We start from the raw sequence: 25,197 nt of genomic DNA, 5'->3' as shown, positions 1-25,197 counted from the left end.
ACTTGAACAATTAATTTAATATTTGTTAAATAAATTAGCAACTAAGGAGCATTAGCAACTAAGGCCATATTGCTCCGCGAGGGCTAATCAATGACTCTGCTCTTCGTGGACTAATTTTATTAGTTGAATCCCCAGAGTTCGGTGTTGGGTCGATTGTTGTTTTCTGTATTTATTAATGATATTGATTTTTTAATTTAAATGTTACATTGCCAAATATATATAAAATGCTAAACATTTATACTCTTCCCGCTAAAACATCCGCTATCCGCTATTTCATATTTTAATCCGCTAAACCTGAAGCAATTCCGCTAAATCTAGCGGGAAAACCGCTAAAATGGCAACACTGTATGCTACACGTGCGGACTTATTCTGTCTTTATTACATTTTCTTTGCAGTGGTAAGCATTTTATATATATAAATTTATCTTATACTTATTGACTCTTATTGTTATATCTAATAACCAGGATCCCTTAATATAAGGGATGGGAAGTTACGCTCCCGGTTTTATCCTAAGTAAAATTATGCTTCACCTTTTCTATGCTTTTTACCTTTTACTGTAATAATTCTACTTTTCATGCCACATGAACTATTAGAGTAATTCGAGGGGGATTGAGGTACTATATCTATACTTTACTCCACTTCCATTCGCCTTCTTTAGCTTATGCAACTATTGCTTCGTGTTACTTTTAGCGTATGCTACTAATACTTATGCTACCTATATGATATATAATATACCACACATGTATATGTTTAACAAAGGATAGATCTCTTTTCTACATTAGCTACGTATTATTATCTTTTTGTAAATTAGCTATCCGTCGGGCTAACAGTCATCTAGCCAGCTAACTACTAAATTGGGATATATTAATTTTAGTTAACTGTAATATATTTTGGTTTTATAATCTAATACTACATTACCTTCAATTTGGTATTGTTATCTCATACTACACAGCTATATTCTGGACACCGTTAAGCTGGACGATGACTACAGAAACGGATAGCCTGTTAATTATGGTTGATACATTGAGAGGGTTAGCCCAAGAAAAAGTCCCTTTCAATGTATCTATATACCTATAATTAACATAATTTTATTTTATAATATAATTTTGATATGTAAGGTTTTGCCTTATGTTATATTGCATATAGATTTTTTTTCCAGGTTGCCGTAGGCGCATACATAGGTTCTTATGTTTCTTGGGCCGTTATATTACCGGTTGGTTTCTCGGTATACACTATAACCTGCTAAATTTTGATTATAAATATACCATTAGACTCTACCACTAAAACTAACATCTTAAATAATAAAATAATATACAGACGCATGTAATGTTAAATCATATAAGATGGCATAAATCGGATCTGTGTTGGTTTATTTATTTATTAAATTAAATTTGGCATATTTATTATATTTAGTTTATTGATTATGCATTTTACATACTTTGGATATATATATATATACAGGGTGATTCACTACCAGTGCGACAAAACTTGCAGGAGGTGTAGGGGGCACAAAGACGAATCGGAATCACATAGCACTGCAGGGTCCGAAATGCCTTCGTCATGCGGTAGAGGACGTTGAACGGGAGGTCACGTGAACAGCGATCCCTCTGGAAGTCAGCATTTGCAAACCGGTTCCCGAGGCAGTAGGATGGACGAGTATTCAAACGTTAAACTGGCCGACATGCACCTCGCGTATGGAGCTGAGGACTGTAACGGGCACGCTGCTCTGCGCTTGTACCAGGAACGTTTCCCGCACAGAGTGCTCCTCATCATACAATTTTCGCACATGTGCACAGAAGGTTACGTGAGACTGGTTGTTTCACAAGAGGTACCATGAATCGAGAGCGAATGATGAGGACGCCAGACAATGAGGAGAATGTCCTACGTCTTGCAGAAGGCAGTCCGAGTACAAGTACTCTAGCGATAGGCCAACGATTGGGTATTTCCCAATCCACTGTATGGGGGATACTGTCAACAAACCAAATGAGTTCATACCATCTGCAACGCATCCAATCATCGGAGCCTGGGGATTATCCACTCTGGAGGACTTTTGCTACTTGGTTTCTTCAACAGAAATGGTTCACAAATGCTGACTTCCAGCGGAATCGCTGTTCACGCGACCTCCCATTCAACGTCCTCTACTGCATGACGAAGGCATTTCGGACCCTGCAATGCTATGTGATTCCGATTCATCTTTGTGCCCCCTACACCTCCTGCAATTTTGTCGCACTGGTGGTGAATCACCCTGTATATGCATATATATACACACACACACAGCGATGAGCCAAAACATTATGACCAGTGAGTCGTCATGCAAATCAAAGCAACAGCAGGTGAACAGTGTGAGTCGGGACACGGTATAAACAACACCCGATACCGAGCTCCGTTAATCAGTGTTACTCTTGTTCTTCAGATGGGAAAGCCAGTGAACTTCAGCAAGTTTGACAAAGGCCAAATAGTAATGGCAAGATGACTGGGTCAGAGCACATCCGAAACGGCACGGCTGGTGAGGTGCTCAAGGTCAGCCGTGGTTAGTACCTACCGAAAGTGGTCCGAGGAGGGTAACCAACGAACTGCCGGCGAAGTGTTGGATGATCATGGCTCATCAATGCTCGATGTGAGCTAAGGCTCTCCCGAATTTTATGTGGCAACAAATAGGTGACTGTGGTGCAACTTGTTGGTAATTGGAATGCTGCTGACGGGAGTAATGTGTCACAACACACAGTACATCGAACACTGCTGAAAATGGGGCCGCGTAGCTGCAGGCTGCTGAGTGCCCATGATACCAACAGTTCACCGGCGACAGCGTCTACAATGGGCATGCGAGCGTCGAAACTGGACCTTTGGAAGAAGGTCCAGTTTGACTGATTGGAAGAAGGTCGTCTGGTCCGGTGAATCACGTTTCCTGTTGCACCATGTGGATAGCCGGGTATGTGTGCGTAGTTTACCTGGGGAAGTGATGCTGCCTAGATGCACCATGGGATGAAAACAAGCCAGTGTCATGCTTTGGGCGACGTTCTGCTGGGATACCCTGGGTCCAGCCATCCATGTGCCGGGCACTCTGACATCTACCACCTACCTAAACATCATTGCTGATCAGGTACACCCTTTCATGGCAACAGTCTTCCCCTCTGGCAGTGCCGTCTTTCAGCAGGATAATGCACCAAGCCACACACCACCCAGATTGTTCGAGACTGGTTCGCAGAACACGAGGAAGGCTTCCAGGTATTGCCCTGGCCTCCAAATTCCCCAGACATCAACCCCATCGAGCATCTGTGGTTTGTGTTGCAACAGCAACTCCAATCTGCGGCATCTCAACCACAGACTTTACAGGAGTTAAAGGATCTGTTGGTTACGTATTGGTATCAGATACCACAAGACACATTTAGAAATCTTGTAGCGTCCATGCCTTGCTGGGTACAAGCTGTTTTGGCTGCACGTGGAGGGCCAACATCATATTAGGTAGGTGGTTATAATTTTTGGCTCATCAGTGTATAGGGTCCGCAATTTTTTTTATTGGTTTTTTTTTTTTTTTTTTTTTAGGGGTCCGTAAACGTTTTTGAAAGGGTTCGTAGATCTCAGTAGTTTGGGAACCACTGACCTAGTCAATAAGAGGTACCACTACATGTATATATATCATGCCATTCCCCGACTTACATAAGAGTTGCATTCTGCAGAACTTTACACAAGTTGGAATTTCCCTAAATGCTTATGCAGCACTTGCAACTATGCGGGCTAAATTTGATTGAGGCAAAAAATAAACATTTGATTTTTTTTATTTCACAAACAGGAAAAAAATTACAAAATTGTGCTTCGAATGTACAATAAAAAGATTAAGACAAGTGCCAGTACAAACACCTTATAATCAAAAATAATACGAAAAGCACAAGATAGATGGCATAATGAAGAAGAAGCTGCATGGCATGAAGAAGCTGCATACAATATTTGGTACAAATAAGCTGTCTATATAATGATCTATCTCATCCGTATAAATTATAAAATAACATAATAACAGGAAACAAAACTCACAAGGTTATCTCTTCCTGATGTATTTGTTAATAACTGAACAGCTGATGTAATACAAGGGTCTTCAGTCTCTGCAAACCAGACAGGAGGAGTGGAAGGATATGTTTCCTGCACAAATTTAAAAAAAAAAAATGAAAAAAAAAATAATAATAAATAAATAAAATAATAAATAACAATAATTTAAAGACTTAATATATTCTAATATTCATAGGAACTAGTAAAACAATAATTTCTCAGCGATATCATGTGCTGTGAGATGCATTTCCAGCTTCTCCAAGCAACTGTAGAACCTATCTGAGGTCTCAGGGAAAGTCAAATACCCTTCTGTGACTCTGCCTATAGAAAATATCAATCTGTCATTTTCAAGAATACTTCAACAAAATGTTGACGCTGAAATATGATTTCTACAAATCATATCAGTAGGGAATACAGCCATAGCAACAACAAGCTGTACCTATTGTCAAGATTGAGAATACTTGTCAAATCACACATTTTGAGTATTTACATTTCTTAATGAAAAATTAAATGGTAATTTTTGCATTATAATCTACTTGAATACAGTAATTTTATTCATGGCACAGAAGGGGAAATAGTGAAAAGGCTTTACTGAAATGGTAAATCCATGAAATTAAAGCCATGAACCACGTCCACATTTCAAATATAAGAAATCCTGTAATCAATTAAAATTGACAATGGTTGTTAACTTAAGAGCAAAGAAAACAAAAAAAAAAAAAAAAAACCTTGTAATCTACTCTTTTACACACCAGTTAGTCTACTTTTACTTGCCAGTTCACTGTGATACATTCTAAGTTAACTGCAGAGAAGCAACAGAGCAATTTTTGAGTACAATGTACTATATAAAATAATTTTCTAATAAAATTTTCTGTTTGTACTCCATTTTTTTAAAGTAATACTATTCTTTACCTTCTTTTATGTAACACTGGAGATGATTTTATAATATAAATTCCAGAGAAATTGTTCAATTTTGGCTCAAATCAGACAACCGAGTTTAAGAGGTACAATCTCCTCCACTATAAACACTGTCTAGTTAGAAGAGAAACACAAATAAGAGATAGAAACATATGCTGGAAAATTTAGGACACTTCAAACATAAGAGGCATGCTGTTTGAAATTACCTCCAGAATATAGATCTCTGAACCTGAAAGGGTTAATAATAATATAATGGGTTTCTAAAGTATCTTTTAATTCTTAGTTATAAACTGGCTGTGGAAATTTCAGCTGCCATCTTTCTCTTTCTAACAATTGCATTATAGTAAAAATAATCATACCAATGGTCCAAAGGCAGGGGGTTCATTCACATTATGTTTGTTGTTGTTTGTTTATTTGGTTTTTAGGAGCATTAGCAACTAAGGCCATATTGCTCCAGGACATGCAGTGGTCATTCCCTGACCTTTCCGCATCCTCTGTATTTGGTGGTGACAGGCTCAAACCCCGGTCTAATCAAGAAGCACGTGCTATGCACTGCTGCTCCTTCCCACCTAGCTACGAAGGCGCTCATTCACATTATTCAGTCTTACATGTTAAGCTGCCTTACAATTGAATAACAAAGTTCATAATACATTTTAATTAGATAGTATAACATAACTTTTCAGTCAGTCATTTAACGTTTATTTTACAGTTTGAATGATAAGTTTCCTCGGTTTTCACCTGTGGACATTATTTTTCTCCAATATACATGTTAAATATTCTTTTGTTTTTAGCCATGCACACATAGCATTGAGGCCACAGTTATTTGAAGCAGTTTATTCTGCTTCAAGTAGTCACTGAAAAGCTATGAGTTTGGTATTAACCAGGGTCTGGCAGCGTTTCCTTGGGACGTGAAATGACCCTTGCCATCTTTTTATCTTCAACTTTTTAAGATTTAATCTTGTTCACTACAATATGTTTTTATAAAATGTTGATCCCAATTTTATTTTTAAAATAATCTCACTCCAACATTCAGTTACAGACAAAACAGGAAGGGGGGGACCATTTAAAACGTAAGTTTTCGATTTTTATAAAACTTCCAAATTGCTCGGGGGGCGGGGACTTAAGGCGGTTTCATACTGAACAAAACCACTTGCAAAAGTGGTTAAATTACACTGAAACAAATCTTGTGACTACTGAAGACATGCAAAAAGATAAAATAAAACTTTATTAAAACATGATGAAAAATAAAGTATGATATAACAGAAACTTTATAAAGAATAGAAGCTGAAAGATTTAAATAAAATACAAAAGTAAAATACAGCCACTCCCCAACTTGCGTAACAATTGTGTTCTGCGGAACTCTACATAAGTCGGAATTTTCCTAAATGTTTATGCACTCGCAAATTTAATTGAAGCAAAAAAGAAATGCTCGACGACATGTAAATAGAATTATTTATTCAATTTTTTTTATCTCATGCACAGGAAAATTTACAAAGGTGTACAAAATTACAAAAATTATAAAATTACAAAAAGAGAGAGGAGACAGGCATAACATCAGCAAGTTTTACCTTTCGAGCATTGTTGCCAGAATTAACCCTCCAGCTGATAAGCATGCCGCTGTGGAGATTTAGAAGGGGATTTTTTCCCCAACACATCACAAAATTTCTCTGCAGAATCGGCACTGGCAACTTCACCACTTACTTTAATGTTTTGGAAACCAGTGTGGTGCTTGAACCTATTGAACCACCCACTGCTTGCCACGAACTTGGCTTGGGGTTCACCATACTTATCCTTAATATCTTCATAAATACTTCTTGCTTTTGCTTGAATGGCCACTGCACTCAGGGGCACTTGCTTCTGAATCCGATTTTCCATACATATTATTAATAGCTTTTCCATCTTCAATATAGCACATGAACGCTGTTTTGTGATCACTGTTGATCTTAAATGCGTTGATCCTTTAACATATTCTTTTATACGTGCACTGTCCCTTAAAATACTATTCACTGTTGAAGCAGCTAGACCTAATTCCATACAATAGATGACAAACTTTGTCCTGCTTCGAAATTCTTAACTAATCATCTTCATTTCTAAATCAATTTTGTTTCGTTTCCTAGCACTGCCAACATCTGCACTTTCCATTGGTCCCTTTCCCTTCACCACTGTAATAAGTACAGTCGGACTTCTCTTTAACGAACTTCCATATAAAGAAAGTTTCTATGTAGCAAACTTTTTTGATTTCCCCTTGGTCATTACACTGAAAGCAGTTTCCATACAATGAACTGATTTCAAGAGACCTGGGTACTCATTGTTTGCACCTTTGGCCTTTAGGCAATAGAGCTGACGCTGTAGAAAGTGCAAATTAAGAGCTAAAAGGATTAAGAATTAATCCCTTTAGCTTTAATAGCTAAAGGCATTAATTCCACGAATTAAGAGCTAAAATATTTTGCAATTTAATGGTGCCTGTAAAACCTTGCAGGAGGAAACTGGCCAACCACGGCAAGGGATAGAAAAATATGGAAGGTTCTGGGAGACGCCTTTGCACAGCAGAGGGTCAGCAATGGCTAAAAAGAAGTAAAACCTATACAACTTATACACTACTATACCGAGAAGTCCTGCTGGTCAGCTGTCCACAGCCATTGGCAAAGATTAAGGCATATACCAGATGTGGGCATTGGTTCTGGTCAACCTATTTTCTACCATAAGAATCCTATTAGAGAATTGGGGGAGGGCGATTTTCCTTTATCTCAGAAATTAATCTGTTGTTTCAAAGAAATGAATAATACACACTATCACTAAATTTCACCTATCTCTGTTTACATGATAGCTACATGTGGTCCCTAATTTCAGCTTTGTTTTAACTGCTGTGCAAGTAACCTTATAGTGTTAAGAGGAAATCCTTGAGTGTAGTGCGAAAAAGTGGAAGTGATTAATAGTGTAGATTGGAGAGTTAAAAAAAAAAAAAAAAAAATCATTTTAAAAATTGGTATCCCTGCCAGTAGCGTATGAACCGTTATGAAAAACTGTTTCTATTTTCAAACTGTTTGAGGAAACGGGGCCCTGTCGTAAGTGTGCAAAATTATGCCTTTGGGAAGATGTAGATGAAGCAGTTTTTAAGTGGGTGAAGTTAATCTGAGACCAAAACATGCAGATATCAGGGCTATTAATAAAAGAAAAGGCTAAGGAGTAAGCATCTTTTCTGGGGCACAAAACATTTTAAGTCAGTTCTGGTTGGCTGGACAAATTTAAAGAGTGTCATGGCCTTACTCGAAAAAGTTATTTCTGATGAAAGTGGAGGGAGTTGCAATCGAAGACCATACCCATTGGAAAGAAATGGTTTTGAAAATTATAGAGGATTACGAGTCCAAAGACATATTCAACGTTGATAAAACAGGTCTATTTTTTAAATGTTTGTCAAACAATACACTGATTTTAAGGGTGATAAATGTGTAAATAGTAAAAATAGTAAGGAGAGAATTACACTCTTGGTTGCAAATATGGCTGGTAATGAAAAACTGAAGCTTTTGGTAATAGGCAAAAGTAAACAACCCCTATGTTTCAAATGAGTAAAGTCATTAGTGTTGGACTGCAACAAAAAATTGTGAATGACAAGCAAAATTTTTGAGCAGTGGATTTTAAATTTCAATAGAAAGACGACCAAAGAAAACAGAAAAATCGCGTTGATTGTTGACAACTGCTCTGCCACCTTCGCTCAGTAATTCCAAAACTTACAAGTGTAAAGCTTGTTTTCTTCCTTCTGAATAATTCGTCTTAACTGCAGCCAGTGCCAGATTTACATATAAGCTTAGGGCCTCACGTTCCAAGGGGCCTTGCTCCATCTTAAAAAATTCTTTTTTAATACTGTCACAGGTGAACAGTAAGGGAGAAGGGCCTCATACATGTTATAGCTCAGGGCCACGACAAGTTTAAAGCCAATGGACCAAGACATTATCAAGAATTTGAAAAATGTACTACCGAAGGTGTATACTGAAAAAAAAATTATACTGAGAATAGAAACCAACCAACCTATAGTTTCTGTTATAGGTTTGTGGATGTCCATATCCAAGTTGGCAAAAGTGTGGAGTCAAGATGTGACAGAAACCACAAGTAAGAATTGTTTTGCAAAAGTAGGTTTTGCTAAAATGCAAATTAACAGAGATGAGAGGGATGAACTACTAGAAGACATTGAGCAATCTTGGGAAGAGTTTCAAGTGAGGTTTGATCAGTAAAGAAATCATTCTTGACGAACTTTTAGGAGTTGATAATGATGCCATAGTACCTGAATATCCCAGTGACTCCAACATTTTGGAATGTATTTAAAGAACTAGTGATAATATCGATGATGAGTTGGGTGAAAATGGGGGCAATATTAGACACTCCAAACAAAGAAATGTTGGCAGCATTTGAAACTTTGTATCGAGGCCTTCAGTGGGAAGAAAATGTAACAGAAAATATATCTCAGTGGTTAAAGTTTAAGCAAATTCAAACATTTTTATGAATGGTGTACAGCAGAATCCAATATACAACAAAAATAACCAAATATTTTACTATAATTCTTAAAAGTGTACTAATATATTTTGTGCATCATGTACGTAGTCATTTCTTAATATGTATTATTAATAAATTGTTTTAAAATGTTAGAAAATGTAACCATTCCCACTTATTTCTCTTCTTTTACTATATTTCTAAATTTACAGTATTTTTCATTGTTGAAAAGGTCATATTTCTTTATAATGATTTTTTTCAAAGGAAGAATCGATTTCGTTATATAGAGATCTGACTGTAAATATGAATGAAGAGAAGATTCTGAAAATTTTTCTTTTTTATATGATTGAAGATTTCAGTGAAGGGGAACTCATTTCACCATAATATAAAAACCCACAGAATTCTAGTTATCGGTATTATCACAAATGCTATAAGATCAAGTTTACTACCAGTTTATAACAGATTGCACTAACAGAAAAGCCCAATAAACCAAAAAGTGCAAAATTGTTTTTATTGTTTTATGGTGGTGACCTCCAGAAATGTGTTTTAGAAAAATATCACAAAGGCATTCAAAAATTTCTTATAACGGAACATATGCAATTTCCATTTAAAAAAAGACCTTTTAGAGAGATAAATAGCTTAGTTAAATAGTGAAAATTACAACTTCTAAGGTCTTGGAATGAATAAACAAAAAAACACAATGTGTTACTGGATTCACATTTCACAATATCTCCATTTATTCCTACGGGATGCAAAATATGTTTCCACAATTTTTTTTTAAAGTTTGCACCAGCAAGCAAAAAGTTTAATTTCCACAAGTCAGGTATTACCTAAGCCGGGAAGTGGCTGTACTAAAAGTGATAATAGTAATAAAGGCAATAAAAACCAAATATACGCTAAGAAGCTTTCTGAATAAAATATTTATTTATCAACTTTGAAGACAAGTAATACAACAATCATATTTTGCCAAACAAAGTATGCACATGTGTTGCAACAGACCAATACAGATCATGAACAATTGGGGGGGGGGGGGGGCATAGAGAAAGAGGAACAAAACATCAGCTGTCAAACTGCAGAAGTAGGACAACATATATTTCCAACATTAATAAGCCTGCCATCTCTGTTATGCCATAAAATGATTGCTTCAGTAAAATTGGTTCCATACCTGTGATTACTGTTGGAACCCACCACACAGCTATATGGAATGCTTCCAACAAGGAACAATGAATATCATGTGCAGAGTTCAAAATTATAACACTGGAACGTGGATTACAATTAACTTCCTTCTCACACCAGTAATGCTCAGCAGCAGAGCAGAGCAGACAAAGTTGGCTTGATGAATATGGCCACAGCCTATGACCTGACTCACAAACATAACACCTCACAAATACATGATATGGGATGTTGTAAGAGAACCTGCAAGTTGCAGCAAGGGAATGATGATTATTATTTTATTTATTTATTTTTTTTAATGAAACCACAAGAGGTATTAGAACCTATAGTACTTAGTACCGTGCTTGGGTTGGAGGTTGAGAAGATGAAAGAGGATATTTGTCTTGAACTTCTGTAGACTGTAATTTTTCAGGAAATATGTACGAAGGAAGGTTGTTCCAGAAAATAGCAATTGAATGAATAAACAAGGAAGATGAAAAGTTGGACAGTAAATGGATGTTGGCTGGTGGCCGCATGTGTTCGGACTGTTTTGAAAGAGAGAGCAGGAATTATAGAAGCCAATTCAGAAGAACGGTGCCATTGGAAGTATCTGTAGAAAAGGCATACAGCAGAAACAGTACATCTATGAGACAATGAGTGGAGAGACTCTGTTAGAGAAGAGTCATTAATTAACCTAACTGTCCTCTTCTGAATGGAATCAAGAAGCCTGAGAGAGGTTTTGGGGGCACCACCCCAGATGTGAGAACAATATTCCATGGCAGGCCAGATTTCCGATTTATACAGTGAGCAGCTGTTTGGAAGAAAAGTAACGCCGGAAGCGAAAGAGAAAACCAAGTTTTTTCAATGCAGAGGAAGCAATATTTGTAATGTGCTTGTGCCAAGAGAGATTAGAAGTCAGGGTAATCCCCAAAAGAGATATATCATTTTGCCTATAAATCGGAGTGTCACCAAAGATAAGCATAGGAGCAGAAGAATCCTTTTTTGCGAGATATAAGACAAGACTGAGTTTTAGAAGGACTGAAGTCAACTAAGTTGTCTTTGCCCCACTGGAGAATTACCTTGAGATTGGCATTAAATTTACAAGATGTTTAAAGGTAGTTTATACAAGGGTTGTTTCAATATACTTATTCCCAATGCATAAGGCCTTTTTAGCTAACAGGGTTAAAATAGTTTATATCTGAATGCATTCCAAATTATAAATTTACGGGGCTTCATAATGATTTGGTGTTAATAAACGAATCAAGTAGGAGTGGGCAGAGTTTCTGGGATTGTATATGCAGACAATGGAGCACAAGTTGCAAGACCAAACCAATACACTGCCACAAAAAATGCACAGTCCATTATTAGTTGCTGTACTGGCACATTAGCCACAATTAAAAAGATTATAGTAAAGAAGTTAACTGCATAAATGCAGAGTATAAATGTAAATTTATTAATTTCAAGTGGAATAGGTTCACGGGTATTAGGCATGTTCATAATGCCTTCCAACAAATTCGGCAATTCATTTTACCATGTGTAACCATTTAATAAATCTCTTGGGGAGGAGGAATCAATAATAAATTTTCTAAAAACTTAAAATTTTTAGAAAATTTAATAGTCTTTAATAGCCTTGAACCATTTTTTCTCTCCAGCGGAAAATAATTTAGTACTTAAAAGAAATAAGCAATCAATGATGGGTGTCTTGGTCAGCTGAAAAGTAATGCTTACTTCATAACCTAAGAGCTAAGTGGCACAGCAAGTTACAACTGGGTTCTTCATGTGTGAATATTTTCTTTCTAAGTTTGCACTTGTAGTAGAGTAGCATTTCCCTATGGTTGTCTGTTTACAAGTTTTAAATGGAAGCATCTTTAAGAAAAAAACAGTTCAAACAACATGCAGTTGAATTTCTGACTGCCAAAAATATTTGACCAAATTTTTGTAAAAGGGAACACAGTCTGGTACATTGAAACACTGGACAGGCTAAAAAAAAAAAAAAAAAACTGATCAGGTCTCACACTATTATATATATATATATATATATATATATATATATATATATATATATATATATATATATCAATGTTGCTTTGGCATAAATGTGTAACCCGACATTGGGGCCACACAATATTAGCAAAGAATTTTTTAAGCAGGATGTTCCACATCCTCCCTATAGCCAGGATTTTCTTGTATCAAGAGATGGTTGGTCTACACAAGCCAAAAGAATTTTACTTCAATAGCATACAAAAACTTAAGTATTATATACACTGAGTGATCAGTGAATTATGACCACCCCCTATGAAAACTGAATGAAACCCATTGACCACGTTAATCAGCAAAATCTACAGCCCAAGAATGACACATAGCTAGATGGTGTCTGACTTTACTTGGAGTGATCAGCTGTTTGTGTTCCAATTGTCTCAATGAGGGACTGTGTGCTGAAACAATGCCAACCAACATTTTGAGTAGACAATTCTTTACAGGACTCTCCCGTCATATTCTGTCAGCTTCGGTGGTTCTCTGGGTCATTTCAATATGGTTTCAGCAGCATTTGCATATCACATACCAATTATTGATCTAGGGACCTTCAGCAGAAATGTCATATACAGACCAATTGCTTATGTGGAATCCTATTATTAATCTGCACTGGAAGTCTGCTAACTCTGTTGATCACAGTATGCTGTTTTCACAATTGTAATAATTTGTGGATTAACTCAAAAATTGAGGAAGTTTTTATTAGTATGGCCTGCACTTGTAGGTAGAATAAATTTATTGGGGGGGGGGAGATGGTAAACTGCTAGTTAGGGAGTAGAAGGGTAATATACATCTGAATTTATCTGATGATATGTGTCACAGTAATGCTTGCACTCACCTCAAGAATTCTTGTTTATTGCCACAACAGCCAATGTTGGCAGGATGTTCTGAACGTAACAACGTTTAATATCAACAGGATGAGAAAGATAGGAAAACAAGCCTAAATAACTTCAAGGAGGTGTATCAGAGTAATAAACTATATAATAATATTTAGTCTTAACTGTATCTACAGTAATGTAAGGAGTGTTGTCAATAAAATGGCTAAATTTGAACTTCTGATTAGGACAACTAATGCTGACATAGAGCTAACAGAGAAGTAGTGCCACTCAGAAATTGAGGACGAGTTCCACTATGGTATGTATAATGTATTTAGGAAAGATAGAAGGTGGTGTCAAGCTTATCAAAAGCAGCCCGAATGCAAAAAAAACATTTGCTAAGTCTGAAGTTACGTCTGCCGGCATAGATTCTTTATGTTGTGAGGCACTGATTTTAATTTCAGAAGAGAGCATTGACAGTTAAACGTGCTATACGGCATCTAATAATTGTTTTTTTTTTTTTTTTTTTTTTTAATTTGTTAGTTGTTGATGCATCGGCTTCTGTGGCCATATTGCACCTCCCAAGGTTTTGCATTTTCTACTCTGATCCAAGCCCGTGGTGGGATTTGAACCCGTGACCTTTGGGTTGCCAGGCAGGCACTTTACCCACCAGGCTAGCCCGGTCGGCAATAATTGGGTGGATTGCAAAGTGAGTACATTTACTTGAATTATGGAATACCTTTAAAGCAAAAATCACAGAAGCCATGAATGCATACATACCATTAAGAAAACATTGCAGCAGAAGGATGCCAAAATAGATGAATGCAGCAAAGTTGGCCAGTCCAATAGAGCAGAAAAACAGAAAAGATAGCCTGGGATAGTTAGAGAGAGATAAATAGTACCGAAGCCTACAACTGCTAAAAGTTGATTTGTAATAGTACCACAGATAGGTTTTTTTATTTTGTTTTTTTTTATGAAAACCCGAAACACGGGAGGTATTAGAACCTATAGTACTTAGTACTGTACATGGGTTGGAGGTTGAGAAGATGAAAAACGAAATTTGTTAACATTAGACTTAAACTTATGTAGACTGTAATTTTGCAGGAAATACGTAATAAGGTTGTTCCAGAAAATGGCAGTTGAATGAATAAACGAGGAAGATGAAAAGTTGGTTCTGTGAGTTTGAAGTTGGACAGTAAACGGAAGTTGGCCGGTGGCCGCACGTGTTTGGACTGTTTAGAAAGAGAGCGCGAGAATTATAGAAGCCAATTCAGAATAACAGTGTCCATTGAAGTATCTGCAGAAAAAGCATGCAGCAGAAACAGTACATCTATGAGAGAGAGAGTGGAGAGACTGTTACAGATGAGTCATTAATTAACCTAACTGCCCTCTTCTGAATGGAATCTAGAAGTCTGAGAGCGGTTTTGGTGGCACCACCCCAGATGTGGGAACAATATTCCATGGTAGGACAGATTTACGATTTGTACAGAGTGAACAGCTGTTTGAAAGAAAAGTAACACCAAAGTAACTTCCTCTACAACTAAGAAAACCAAGTTTTTTTAGTTACAGAGAAAGCAATATTTGTAATGTGCTTGTGCCAAGAGAGATTAGAAGTCAGGGTAATCCCAAAAAACAGAGAAAAATCATCTTGCCTAGAAATCGGAGTGTCACCAAACATAAGAATAGGAGCAGAAGAATCATTTTTGTGAAATATAAGACTAGACTGAGTTTTAGAAGGATTGAAATCAACTGTTTGTTGTTTGTTTGTTTATTTGGTTTTTAGGAGCATTAGCAACTAAGGCCATATTGTTCCGGGATATGCGGTGGTCATTCCCTGACCTTTCCGCATCCTCCGTATTTGGTGGTGACGGGCTCGAACCCCAGTCTAATCAAGAAATGTGTGCTACGCACTGCTGCTCCTTCCCACCTGGCTATGGAAGCGCCTGAAATCAACTACGTTGTCTTTGCCCCACTGGAGAATTACATGGAGATCAGCCTTTAAGGAATTGGTAGAAGATATTCGAGAAGTTGAAGATGATTGAGCAGGGCAAAGTTTCTCAAACTGGAAAGTGCAATACAATGTGCTATCATCGGCAAAACTATGGATAGGATTTCCAGTTAAAGGAAGAAGGTCATTAATATACAAGAGGAAAAGAGTGGGGGAAAGAACTGAACCAGGGGGACACCAGCATTAGTGGAGAAGTTAGAAGACAGAGAATCATCTACCATCACCCTCAGTGAGCGATCAGAGAGAAAATTGGATAACTAATTACAAAAAACAGTTGGCAAACCATAAGATGGAAGCTTGTTTAGAAGGCCTTTATGGCAAACACAATCGAAAACCTTTGAGATGTCAAGAGCAACTGCTTGTGTTTCACCGAACTTTTCCATTGAATCTGTACATAAATAGGTTAACATAAGCCAGAATATCGCCAGTGGATTGACACTGACAAAATCCATACTGGCATCGTTGATCAGACAGAAGGTTTCTAAGTAGTTTAAGAGTTGGCAGTTAATTGATTTCTCCATTACTTCAGAAATAGTAGAAGTAACTGCAATGGGACGATAATTGGATGGGAAGGATGTCACCCTTTTTAGGAACTGGCTGGATATGAGCAAATTTCCAAGCAGAAGGAAAAACAACTCCGTCAAGATTCGTCAAAATCCTTCTGACATCCTTTTGATGGAACATCACAGGAGGCACCGAATGGAACGTGTTGGGAGTGGGGGGTTTACACCCCCCAGATTATTAATACAGTAATACCCCGAAGTTACGCGATAGGTGGGTCCGACGAAAATCGCGTAAGTCGAATTCGCGTAAGTCGGGGTACAACTTTGCATATAAATACATATAAATTTTGCTTAATTGGGACCAAGGACTAACAAAAACACTAGTTTAGAAGAAAAATATTAATAAAATTGCAGTTCTTTATACATATTAATACAAAATATGTATTAAAAAAACAAATGACTTACGTTAAAAAGTTATTTCGATGGCTTCATAAAATCTAACAAATTCGTCTGAAGACACAGCGCGTTCCTTTTTTTCACGCAGAATTTCTTCGTAGCAAGCTAATAATTTTTTTATTCCTTGCTTTGTAGCTATAACGCGTTCTTCATTGGAGTCTATGTTTTCTAAAATTTTTAAGCCCTTTACAATTGAGATCTTTTCAATTTTCAACCTGTCAAGTTTGCAATTGTCATGTGCTTTTCGCCGTTGCTTCATTTAGGCCTGTAGCACGTGCAATATCACATGGTCTTTCATTTCGCTCAAAGCGTTTCACAATTTCATATTTTTTCTCTATCGACAGAGGCGGACTGGCCATAAGCCTTACCGGGGAAACCCCGGTGGGCCAGTGTGATTTTGGCCATAAACCATAGTGCGAGGCCACTATAAATTTTCCCGGGTAAGAATTTTTGATCCAGTCCGCCTCTGTTTATCGATAATTGCTTTTCTTTTTCTCTCTGAATCTGCAGTGTCTTCACCAGGACGCTTCCTTTTAATTCACCTTTTAATTCTTTTTCTCATTTTTAGGGAATAAAGCACAATTACAAAACGAGGAGCACGCTTGATACGCATAAACAAAGCTGCGCGCATGTAGCAACTGAATAAACAACACCATAAAGGCAGAGATACACTATTAACACCTCACATTTCTAGGGGTTACTACCATAAAACAATAAAAATCCAGTTGCGTTTCTGCTAGTGAAATCTGTTATAAACTGGTAGTAAACTCGATCTAATTGCATTTGCGATTATACCGATAGCTGGAAATGTGTGGGTTTTTACGTTATTATGGTGAAATGTGTTTCCCCTTCACTGATATAAAAAACATAAAAGCAGCAAAGTTTAATTTTGTTCATCTTTCGCTCTCAATCTCCGCCGTCGCACCGGATATCGATAACATATGAAAAACGACCTTGAAGATAGTGGGCGGCAGCGTTGCCAAACGAAAAAATCAAGAACCGCGTAACTCCAAGTTCGCGTAAGTCTGGGTATTACTGTACACGAGTTGGAAGAAAACTGGGATGCTAGCAGGTCAGCTTTATTCTTGGCTGAAGTGACAACAGAACCATCTGGTTTTGAGAGGTGGGAGCAGAGATGGGCAAAAGTTGCGGCCAATAGCTTTGGCAAGAGACCAGAATGCTCGGCTACCATTAGGGCAAGAAGCAAGTTTTCTACTCTTTGCCTGTTCAAAATCTAGTTTGGACTGATTAATAACTGCTTTACAATTGTTGCAAGGCTTGGTGTAGGCAGAAAATTAAACTGAAGAATTGGAAACAAGCCAATTATGAACATTTGAATATTATATCGGCTGGAAAAAACTCTGAATGGGGGCTTCTTCAGTCTCTAACACAATTTAAACCCAAATATCTCCAAATAAGTGGCACACCAACCATCGAGGGCACTATACTTCATTTTAATTAATACCTTCTCTTGAACAACCTTAGCACATTTATTGAAAAACCAAGGTGATAAAAGACAAGATTTTAAAGTGGAGTGTGGAATAAAGGACTCCATTCCTAAAGGAATAATTTCACTGCCACGATCTGAGCAAATGTTGACATCAGAAGTTTTGAAACAGTAATTAGACCAAGCAAAAGAAATCTCACAGGTTATCCTATTTTGCATTCTTTTAATTCCAAACAACATGAGGTTGAGAATAGCCATGAGATAAAGGCTCCATTGGAAAGATACAATCACCAAGTTGTGATCTGAGGTGCCTCAAGGACCACTTACTTCGACCATGTACTTAGAAGGGTTGTTTGTGAGAAAAAGATCAAGCGAGTTGGCTGTATGGTTCGGATTGTCTGGTATTCTGGTAGGTAAATGAACAATGTGTGTGTGAGGTTGTTAGTAATTGCAAATGCCTCAATAACTCAACAAGCTGGGTCTGTGTGACTAGAAAACGGAAGCCAGCTGAAGTTGTGGACATTAAAATCACCAAGGAAAATTACCTCACTGTTAGGAACGTGGGACTGGAGAAAGTCAAGTTGCAAAGAGAGGAAGGCAAAGAGTTCCAAGTGATTAGTGAAGTTGGGAGGACAGTAGAGACAACAGATGAATTTGAGAGAATGAGGTAAAAAGATTTTAAGCCAGAGAAGATCGAAAACAGGCGATTCCAAATTACCAAGTCTCTGACAGGGAATATTAGAACGGACATATGCACAAGTACCACCTTTGAGGCAAAAGGAATCATACAGCGAATAATTTGGGCAACTGAGATGAGTAGTGGTTGAATCAACTGATAACTGTTAGAGGTTAGAGAGGCGAAGGCTGCACATAAGAAAGCACTGGCTAAGAGAGCAAAGAATGGGGACAAGGAATTTTTCATCTATGTAAATACAAGGATGAAGAAAGCAAATCAGATCAGACCCTTGTGCATATGATATTGGGAAAGTCTTATACAGCCCAGGTGATGTTGCAGATGAATTCAACAACATGTACTTTGCATCTGTCTCCACTGAAGAAAGACCTTTCATGCTGAGAAGAAACTGTGTGAGTGATGCAGAGTCATATGAAATTAGTGATTTTGAAATTACAGACGACTTTATTAGAAACACTTGAGCATAAAGGCAAGTAAGGCTCCCAGAGTTGATGGCATATACCCAGTAATTTTGATGGAGGTCTCCAATGAAGTGTATTGAACCACTGTTGTTAACTGTGAGGGTATTTTTGGACTCGTGGAAAGATTTCCTTTAATTAGAGAAGTGCCAGTGTATCAACAATACAAAAAGGCACTTCTAAGAGCAAAGTTGGTAACTACAGATCGGTTAATCTGACTTCAGTGGTAGGGAAAACGTTAGAGACAATGATTAAGAGTGTAATCCCCAGACATTTAGATAGATGTAGCATTCTAAAGAGCACACGACATGGACTTGTTCAGGGATTGTTAAACTTAGAAGGCTATTTTGACACAGTTACTCATGAGCTGGATGTAGGGAACAATTTCAACATAGTTTATTTGGATTACTGGAAAAATTCTAAGATGGATTGCTAGGTGGCTGCAGAGCAGAAGGCAGAGGGTTGTGATTACGGGATATTCTTAAAATTGGTGTAAAGTGATAAGCGGGGTCGCCCAAGGATCAGGCCCTGGACCACTGTTGTTTCCGACTTTCATAAATGACATCAACGATGGAATAGAAGGCTTGATGCCAAAATTTGCAAATGTAAAGATTGGTAGAGTAATTAATGATCAGTACCAACCACCACCCCTTCAGGATTACTTGAACAGGGTGCAAGTATTTTCAGAAAAGTGACAGCTATGTTTTAATGCAGCAAAATAAAAGGTCTTACATTTTGAGAATAGCAACACCAAATAAATTATACCCTTGGTGGGGTTGAACTAAAAATAGTAGAGGAAGAAATGAATCTGGGAGTTATAATGAAGTTTTCTGAGCATTATAAACAGGCAGCCAGGAAAGCTCATGGTGTCCCATTGGTGATTTATCAAACATTATCCAGTGGAGATGTGGAGGTCATAGTAGTAGTAGCACATGATGCAAGAAAGCAAGTGTAGGAGCTTATGCAGCATCAGCCAAAAAAAAAAAAAAAAAAAAAATCACACCATTCCCTCCAAATGCCTGTCCAGTTCCTCCTTAAATTTATTTAACCTATCAACTTCCACAACGACAGATGGAAGTTTGTTCCAGCAATTAACCACCCGCTGGCTAAAGGCAAATTTCCGCACATCTATTCTACATCTGTCCTTTCTTAATTTGAACTTATGTCCCCGTAGGTTGGTAATCTGAACAAGTGGAAGGATCCCATCAGAATTCAGCGTGCTCAACCCATTCAAGGCCTTATAGACCTCAATCAGATCACCGCACAGGTGCCTAGTCTCCAGCAGAACTTAAGCCTCTCTTGGTAAGAGAATCCCTTCATTCCCCTCACCAATCATGTTGCTCTTCTCCATACACGCTCAAGCAAATCTACATCCTTCCTAAAATGAGACCTCCAGACCTGTACGCAGTACTCAAGGCGTGGCCTAACCATTGCCTTATACAGAGGGACAATCACCTCTTTTCCCTGCTAGCAAAATTCCTATATATCATTGACAAAACCCCATGACCCGCCCTAGCAGCCTGTCTGCACTGCTCAGAAAACTTCATATCTGACTGCACAATTACTCCCAGGTCTTTTTCATTTTCTACCACCTTAAGTGTAGTACCACACAGTTGGTACGTTTCTCTGGGGTTACTTCTACCCATATGCAGTACTTTGCATTTGTCAAGGTTGAATTTCAGTTGCCACTTCTTAGCCCATCTGCCCAAATTATCTAGATCCTGTTGCAGTAGCACACTGCCATTACTGTCATTAACAACCCTGCCAACCTTTGTGTCATCTGCAAACTTCGACATTAAGCCTGATATACCTTCATCAATATCATTGATAAATACACAAAACAACAGTGGACCCAACACCGAACCCTGTGGGACTCCACTAATAACATTAGTCCACGAAGAGCAGCACACATTGATTACCACCCTCTGTCTTCTCCCACTTAACCATCCTTTTATCCATTGTAGCAACTTACCCTTAATACCATTCTGCTCCAATTTGTACAGTAGTCTTCCATGCGCAACAGTGTCAAAAGCTTTCCTGAAATCCAAGTATATGATATCAAAATTATTTTTTGCATCCAGTTCCTTTGTGACCACATCATAATAACCAATCAAATTTGTCAGACAAGACTTTCCCTTAACAAACCCATGCTATGTTTGAATTATTGCTGCAGTCTTGTCTAGATGATCCTGCAAAGCATCTTTAACCAGCGACTCCATTATTTTACCCGGAACAGAAGTTAAACTAACTGGTCTGTAATTACTCGTGTCACCCTTCGATCCACCTTTGTGAATTGGGGACACATTTGCACATCTCCAGTCCGTGGGAACTGGAGATGTGCAAATCCCTGAGTCCAAGGATGCTCTCATAATTATGGATAAGGGTTTGCTTAGTTGCTTTGCCGCCTCCTTTAAAATAACTGGATAGATCCCATCCACCCCAGGTGCCTTTCTTATGTTTAACTTCAACAATTTCTACTCCACTTTGCTCTCAGTTATTACAAAATCATTAAGCACACTGCTACAATTTGATAACCTTCTTCCATTTTCAAATTGTAATAATTCCTCACGTGTGAATGTAGATGCAAAATACTCATTCAGTTTGTTTGCTATCTGAGCAGGATCATCAACAGTCGAACCATCGATGTCAAGTGGACCAATCATATTCATCCCCTTCCTTTTAGAGTTTATATAAGTAAAGAAATCCTTGCTGTTTTTCTTAGCATCTTTTGCCAAAGATTTCTCGTAATCCGCCTTCGCCTGCCGAACCTCCTTTGTGACCTGATTACAGACTAGCTTATATCTGCCACAGGCTTCTGCGTCACCTGATAATTTATATGCATCCCATGCATTTTTCTTCTCTGTCACGAGTCTCATTAGTTCATTTGATAACCATTTAGGCCTAAACCTTGAACGATATTTCTTAATCGGTATATAAAGTCTAGTAGCTTCCACGATTAATTCTTTGAATGCTTCCCACTTAGAATTTACTGTTTGTAACATCGTCAGTTGATCCCACTGTACAGAATTTAAAAACTGTCTGAGGCCACTGTACTCCCCTTTACGAAAGCAAAAACCCTTTCCTTTACCCCTGACGGTAGTTACCTCTTTGAGTAAATCCCACTTCAGCACACTGTGATCACTGCCACCTAGTGGTTCCTTTATCTGCAAATTCTTAATACACGAATGATCACTGCTGATAACCAGATCAAGAGTGTTACTTTCTCTGGTTGCCTCTCGAACATGCTGCTGCAGAAAACAATCATCCAATAAATCCACAAAAGTCTGACTAGTGTGTGAGTGACCAACCCACAAGTTCCAGTCAATATCTGGGAAGTTAAAATCCCCCATTATAAGACATTCTGATTTACTGGCCCACTCTATTTCTCTGTACAATTGTTCATTGTACTCATTCAAGTCATTAGGCCTATAACACACTCCTACTCTTATTTTTCCTTTCGCAGTGCTTATCTCACACCAAACTGACTCAACAGAGCACTGTTCATCTATATTAACTGGGTGCACTTCCTTTGATTTTATGTTTTTCTTAATTAACAGCATAACACCCCCTCCCTTTCTGTCCTGTCTATCCTTTCTGTACACATTGTACTCCCCAAATTCCAGTTCTGCATTCCTTATATCTTTGTGACACCACGTCTCTGCTATCCCAACAATATCCGCCTTTAATGTCTTGACCAACACTTCAAATTCATCAAATTTATTTACTATACTTCTAGCATTGGTATACATGCAAGCATACATGCTCCTATGCCTATTCCTTGTTACCCTAACACATCCCATATACCCAACTATTCCATGATGACTGCCATCCGTCCCTGAAACCCCCAACACCCCTCGCTCCAGGTCACTTCTTATTCTAATAGAAGTTGTGCAAGAATCACCTTCACCTCTGCCTGCGGTTACTGTTAAACTATTAGTCTTTGTATCCCCCCAAACTAGCAGTTTTCCGACCCACCTAACACTGCCTCGATAGCATCAGCAAATATTCTTGCACCCTTTCTATTTAAGTGTATCCCATCCCTGTAGAAGCAATCTCTCCTGTTAACAAGTACAGTCCAAGCTGAAAAAAATTCTACCCCTTGAGCCTTGCACAATCTTTCCAGGGCCGAATTGATCGACAAGGCTCTCATCATGTACTCCCTCCTATCGTGTCTGGGCAGAATTGCAGACACTTTCAAATTCAACCCTATTTCACGGCTTTTTTTCAACAGTGACCTGTACTTGTTGAGTAATTCCGCCGGTCTCCTACTCTTAATATCATTAGTGCCAACGTGTACAACTATATCACCTTTTGTGCCCTTAAAAGATGATATTTGCTCTACAACGTCATCAACCTTTGCCCCTGGCAGACATACCCTGGTCCTGTTCCACCTATCCTTTTTACAAAGGATGTTCCCCGTTTCCCTGACAATAGAGTCACCAACAACTACTAGTTCCTGTGGGACCAGAGCATTCTGCCTTAGGGGTTGCCGCTGTGTTGCGTGATGACCAAGTGCAAGCTCTGGCGTTGATGTGGGCAGCTGAGAGCTTGATGGGCCCCTCAATTTAGATCTTTCGAGGGCATCCACCCTGTCCTTCAAACTCTCATATAGGCCCATAACAACGCTGAGTTGTCGCCTGATTTCCTTACACTCCTTACATCGCGCACACACAAAGACATCCCCCATGGCAATATCATGTTCCGTTCCAGAGAGTTCGGCAAACATTTCACAAGTTGCACATTTTTTTAGGCTGCGATGCGTTGGAGAATTGCCCCCCTCAGTTCTCCCCCGAGTCACAGCACTCCTGCCACTTTGTGCCCGTTGCTTTGCTGCTCTAGTCTGGGGCATGGTAGTTTAAATTAATAAAATCAATAAATTAAATGTCAATAGTATTTGAATAGAAACTATTAAATAGAAACAGTGAAGCGTATTACTATATAATTATGCGTTAGAGCTACCTAGCTACCTCAATTAAAAAAATTTGAATTCCCTACCACTATATCCAAAAACAATGGCTACAAAAATGGAACGAAATAACGGTTTTACCTATCGTAAGTAAAATCCACAAAAACTCTATCTAAATTAAAAATAAAAAAATAACCAGTGTAACTATAACTATATGACTACGTATTAAGTACAATATAAAATAACAATCATGTAAATAAAAGGCAAACACTTATCGTTTTTGTGGAGCCTGTAACTGACAGCTGTAACTTTTAAAGAGCCCTCAATTCAGCCCCTTAGTCCCACCGTGTAAGGCAATTATAAGACCACGTTTAGAATACTGTGTTCAAGTATAGAGACCTCATCTGAAAAAAGACAGAGCTCCTTGAAAGGATCCAAAGACAGGCAACTCGCATGGTGAGTTCAGCAAAAGAGCAACCATATGAGGAAACCAATTATGTGGGCTTCAGGGCTTGACCTGAGAGAGGTTTATAAGGCTCTGGGAGGGGTTAGTGAAATGAATGAAGGCAGAATTTTCGCTGTTATGGAGAATTCCAGAACTCAAGAGCATAAATTCAAATTACAGGAGAAGAGGTTTTAACTAGATTGTAGTAAGTTTTCTTTTAGCTAGCAAGTCATTGATTGTTGGAACAAATTGCCTTTGAAAGCAGTTAAGGCTAATAGTCTGAATAAATTCAAAGGTCAAATGAATAGTTACCTATATGAGGAGCTAAGCTAATAATTTGGTATTTTTTACTGCGTTTTTTTTTTTTTTTTTTTTTTTTTTGGCCAGTGCAATGTTGTTGTTGTTGTTGTTATTTCATTTTTAGGAGCATTAGCAACTAAGGCCATATTGCTCCGGGATATGCGTTAGGTCATTCCCTGACCTTTCCGTATCCTCCGTATTTGGTGGTGACTGGCTCAAACCCCGGTCTAATCAAGAAGCATGTGCTACGCACTGCTGCTCCTTCCCACCTGGCTACGGAGGCACCATCCAGTGCAATAAAAGCCTGTGGCTTTTTTTTGCACTATATGGCTGTTACTATTACTGGGTAGGATGTGACCAACCATCAACAAAGGGGTGTCCAGGTATTAATGGGAGGGAAGTGTATTAGGGTAACAGAAAAGAACATATAATAGACTATGTTCTTTTATCTCATATTATGTATAGATAAGTTATCATAGCTATTGGTGCCTCCATAGCCAGGCATGCAGGAGCAGCAGAGCTCGTGACCACCAAATACAGA

The 25,197-nt window shown here is 38.2% G+C and overlaps 1 protein-coding gene across 1 annotated transcript in view; it reads right to left on the bottom strand.

Annotated features, from left to right (window-relative positions):
* LOC150085265 (ubiquitin-conjugating enzyme E2 Q1) overlaps window positions 1-25,197 on the bottom strand; it is a 187,225-nt gene that overhangs the window by 94,811 nt on the left and 67,217 nt on the right. Inside the window, exon 3 of the mRNA XM_090373119.1 lies at window positions 4,030-4,134. Coding sequence (XP_090229245.1) covers window positions 4,030-4,134 — 105 coding nt within the window. The remainder of the gene's footprint in view (window positions 1-4,029; window positions 4,135-25,197) is intronic.

The sequence above is a fragment of the Mastigoproctus giganteus genome, chromosome 5 (assembly GCF_048544385.1).
Source record: "Mastigoproctus giganteus isolate SK-2022 chromosome 5, ASM4854438v1, whole genome shotgun sequence".
Lineage (NCBI taxonomy): Eukaryota > Metazoa > Arthropoda > Arachnida > Uropygi > Thelyphonidae > Mastigoproctus > Mastigoproctus giganteus.
This window is presented reverse-complemented; position numbering and strand designations above follow the sequence as displayed.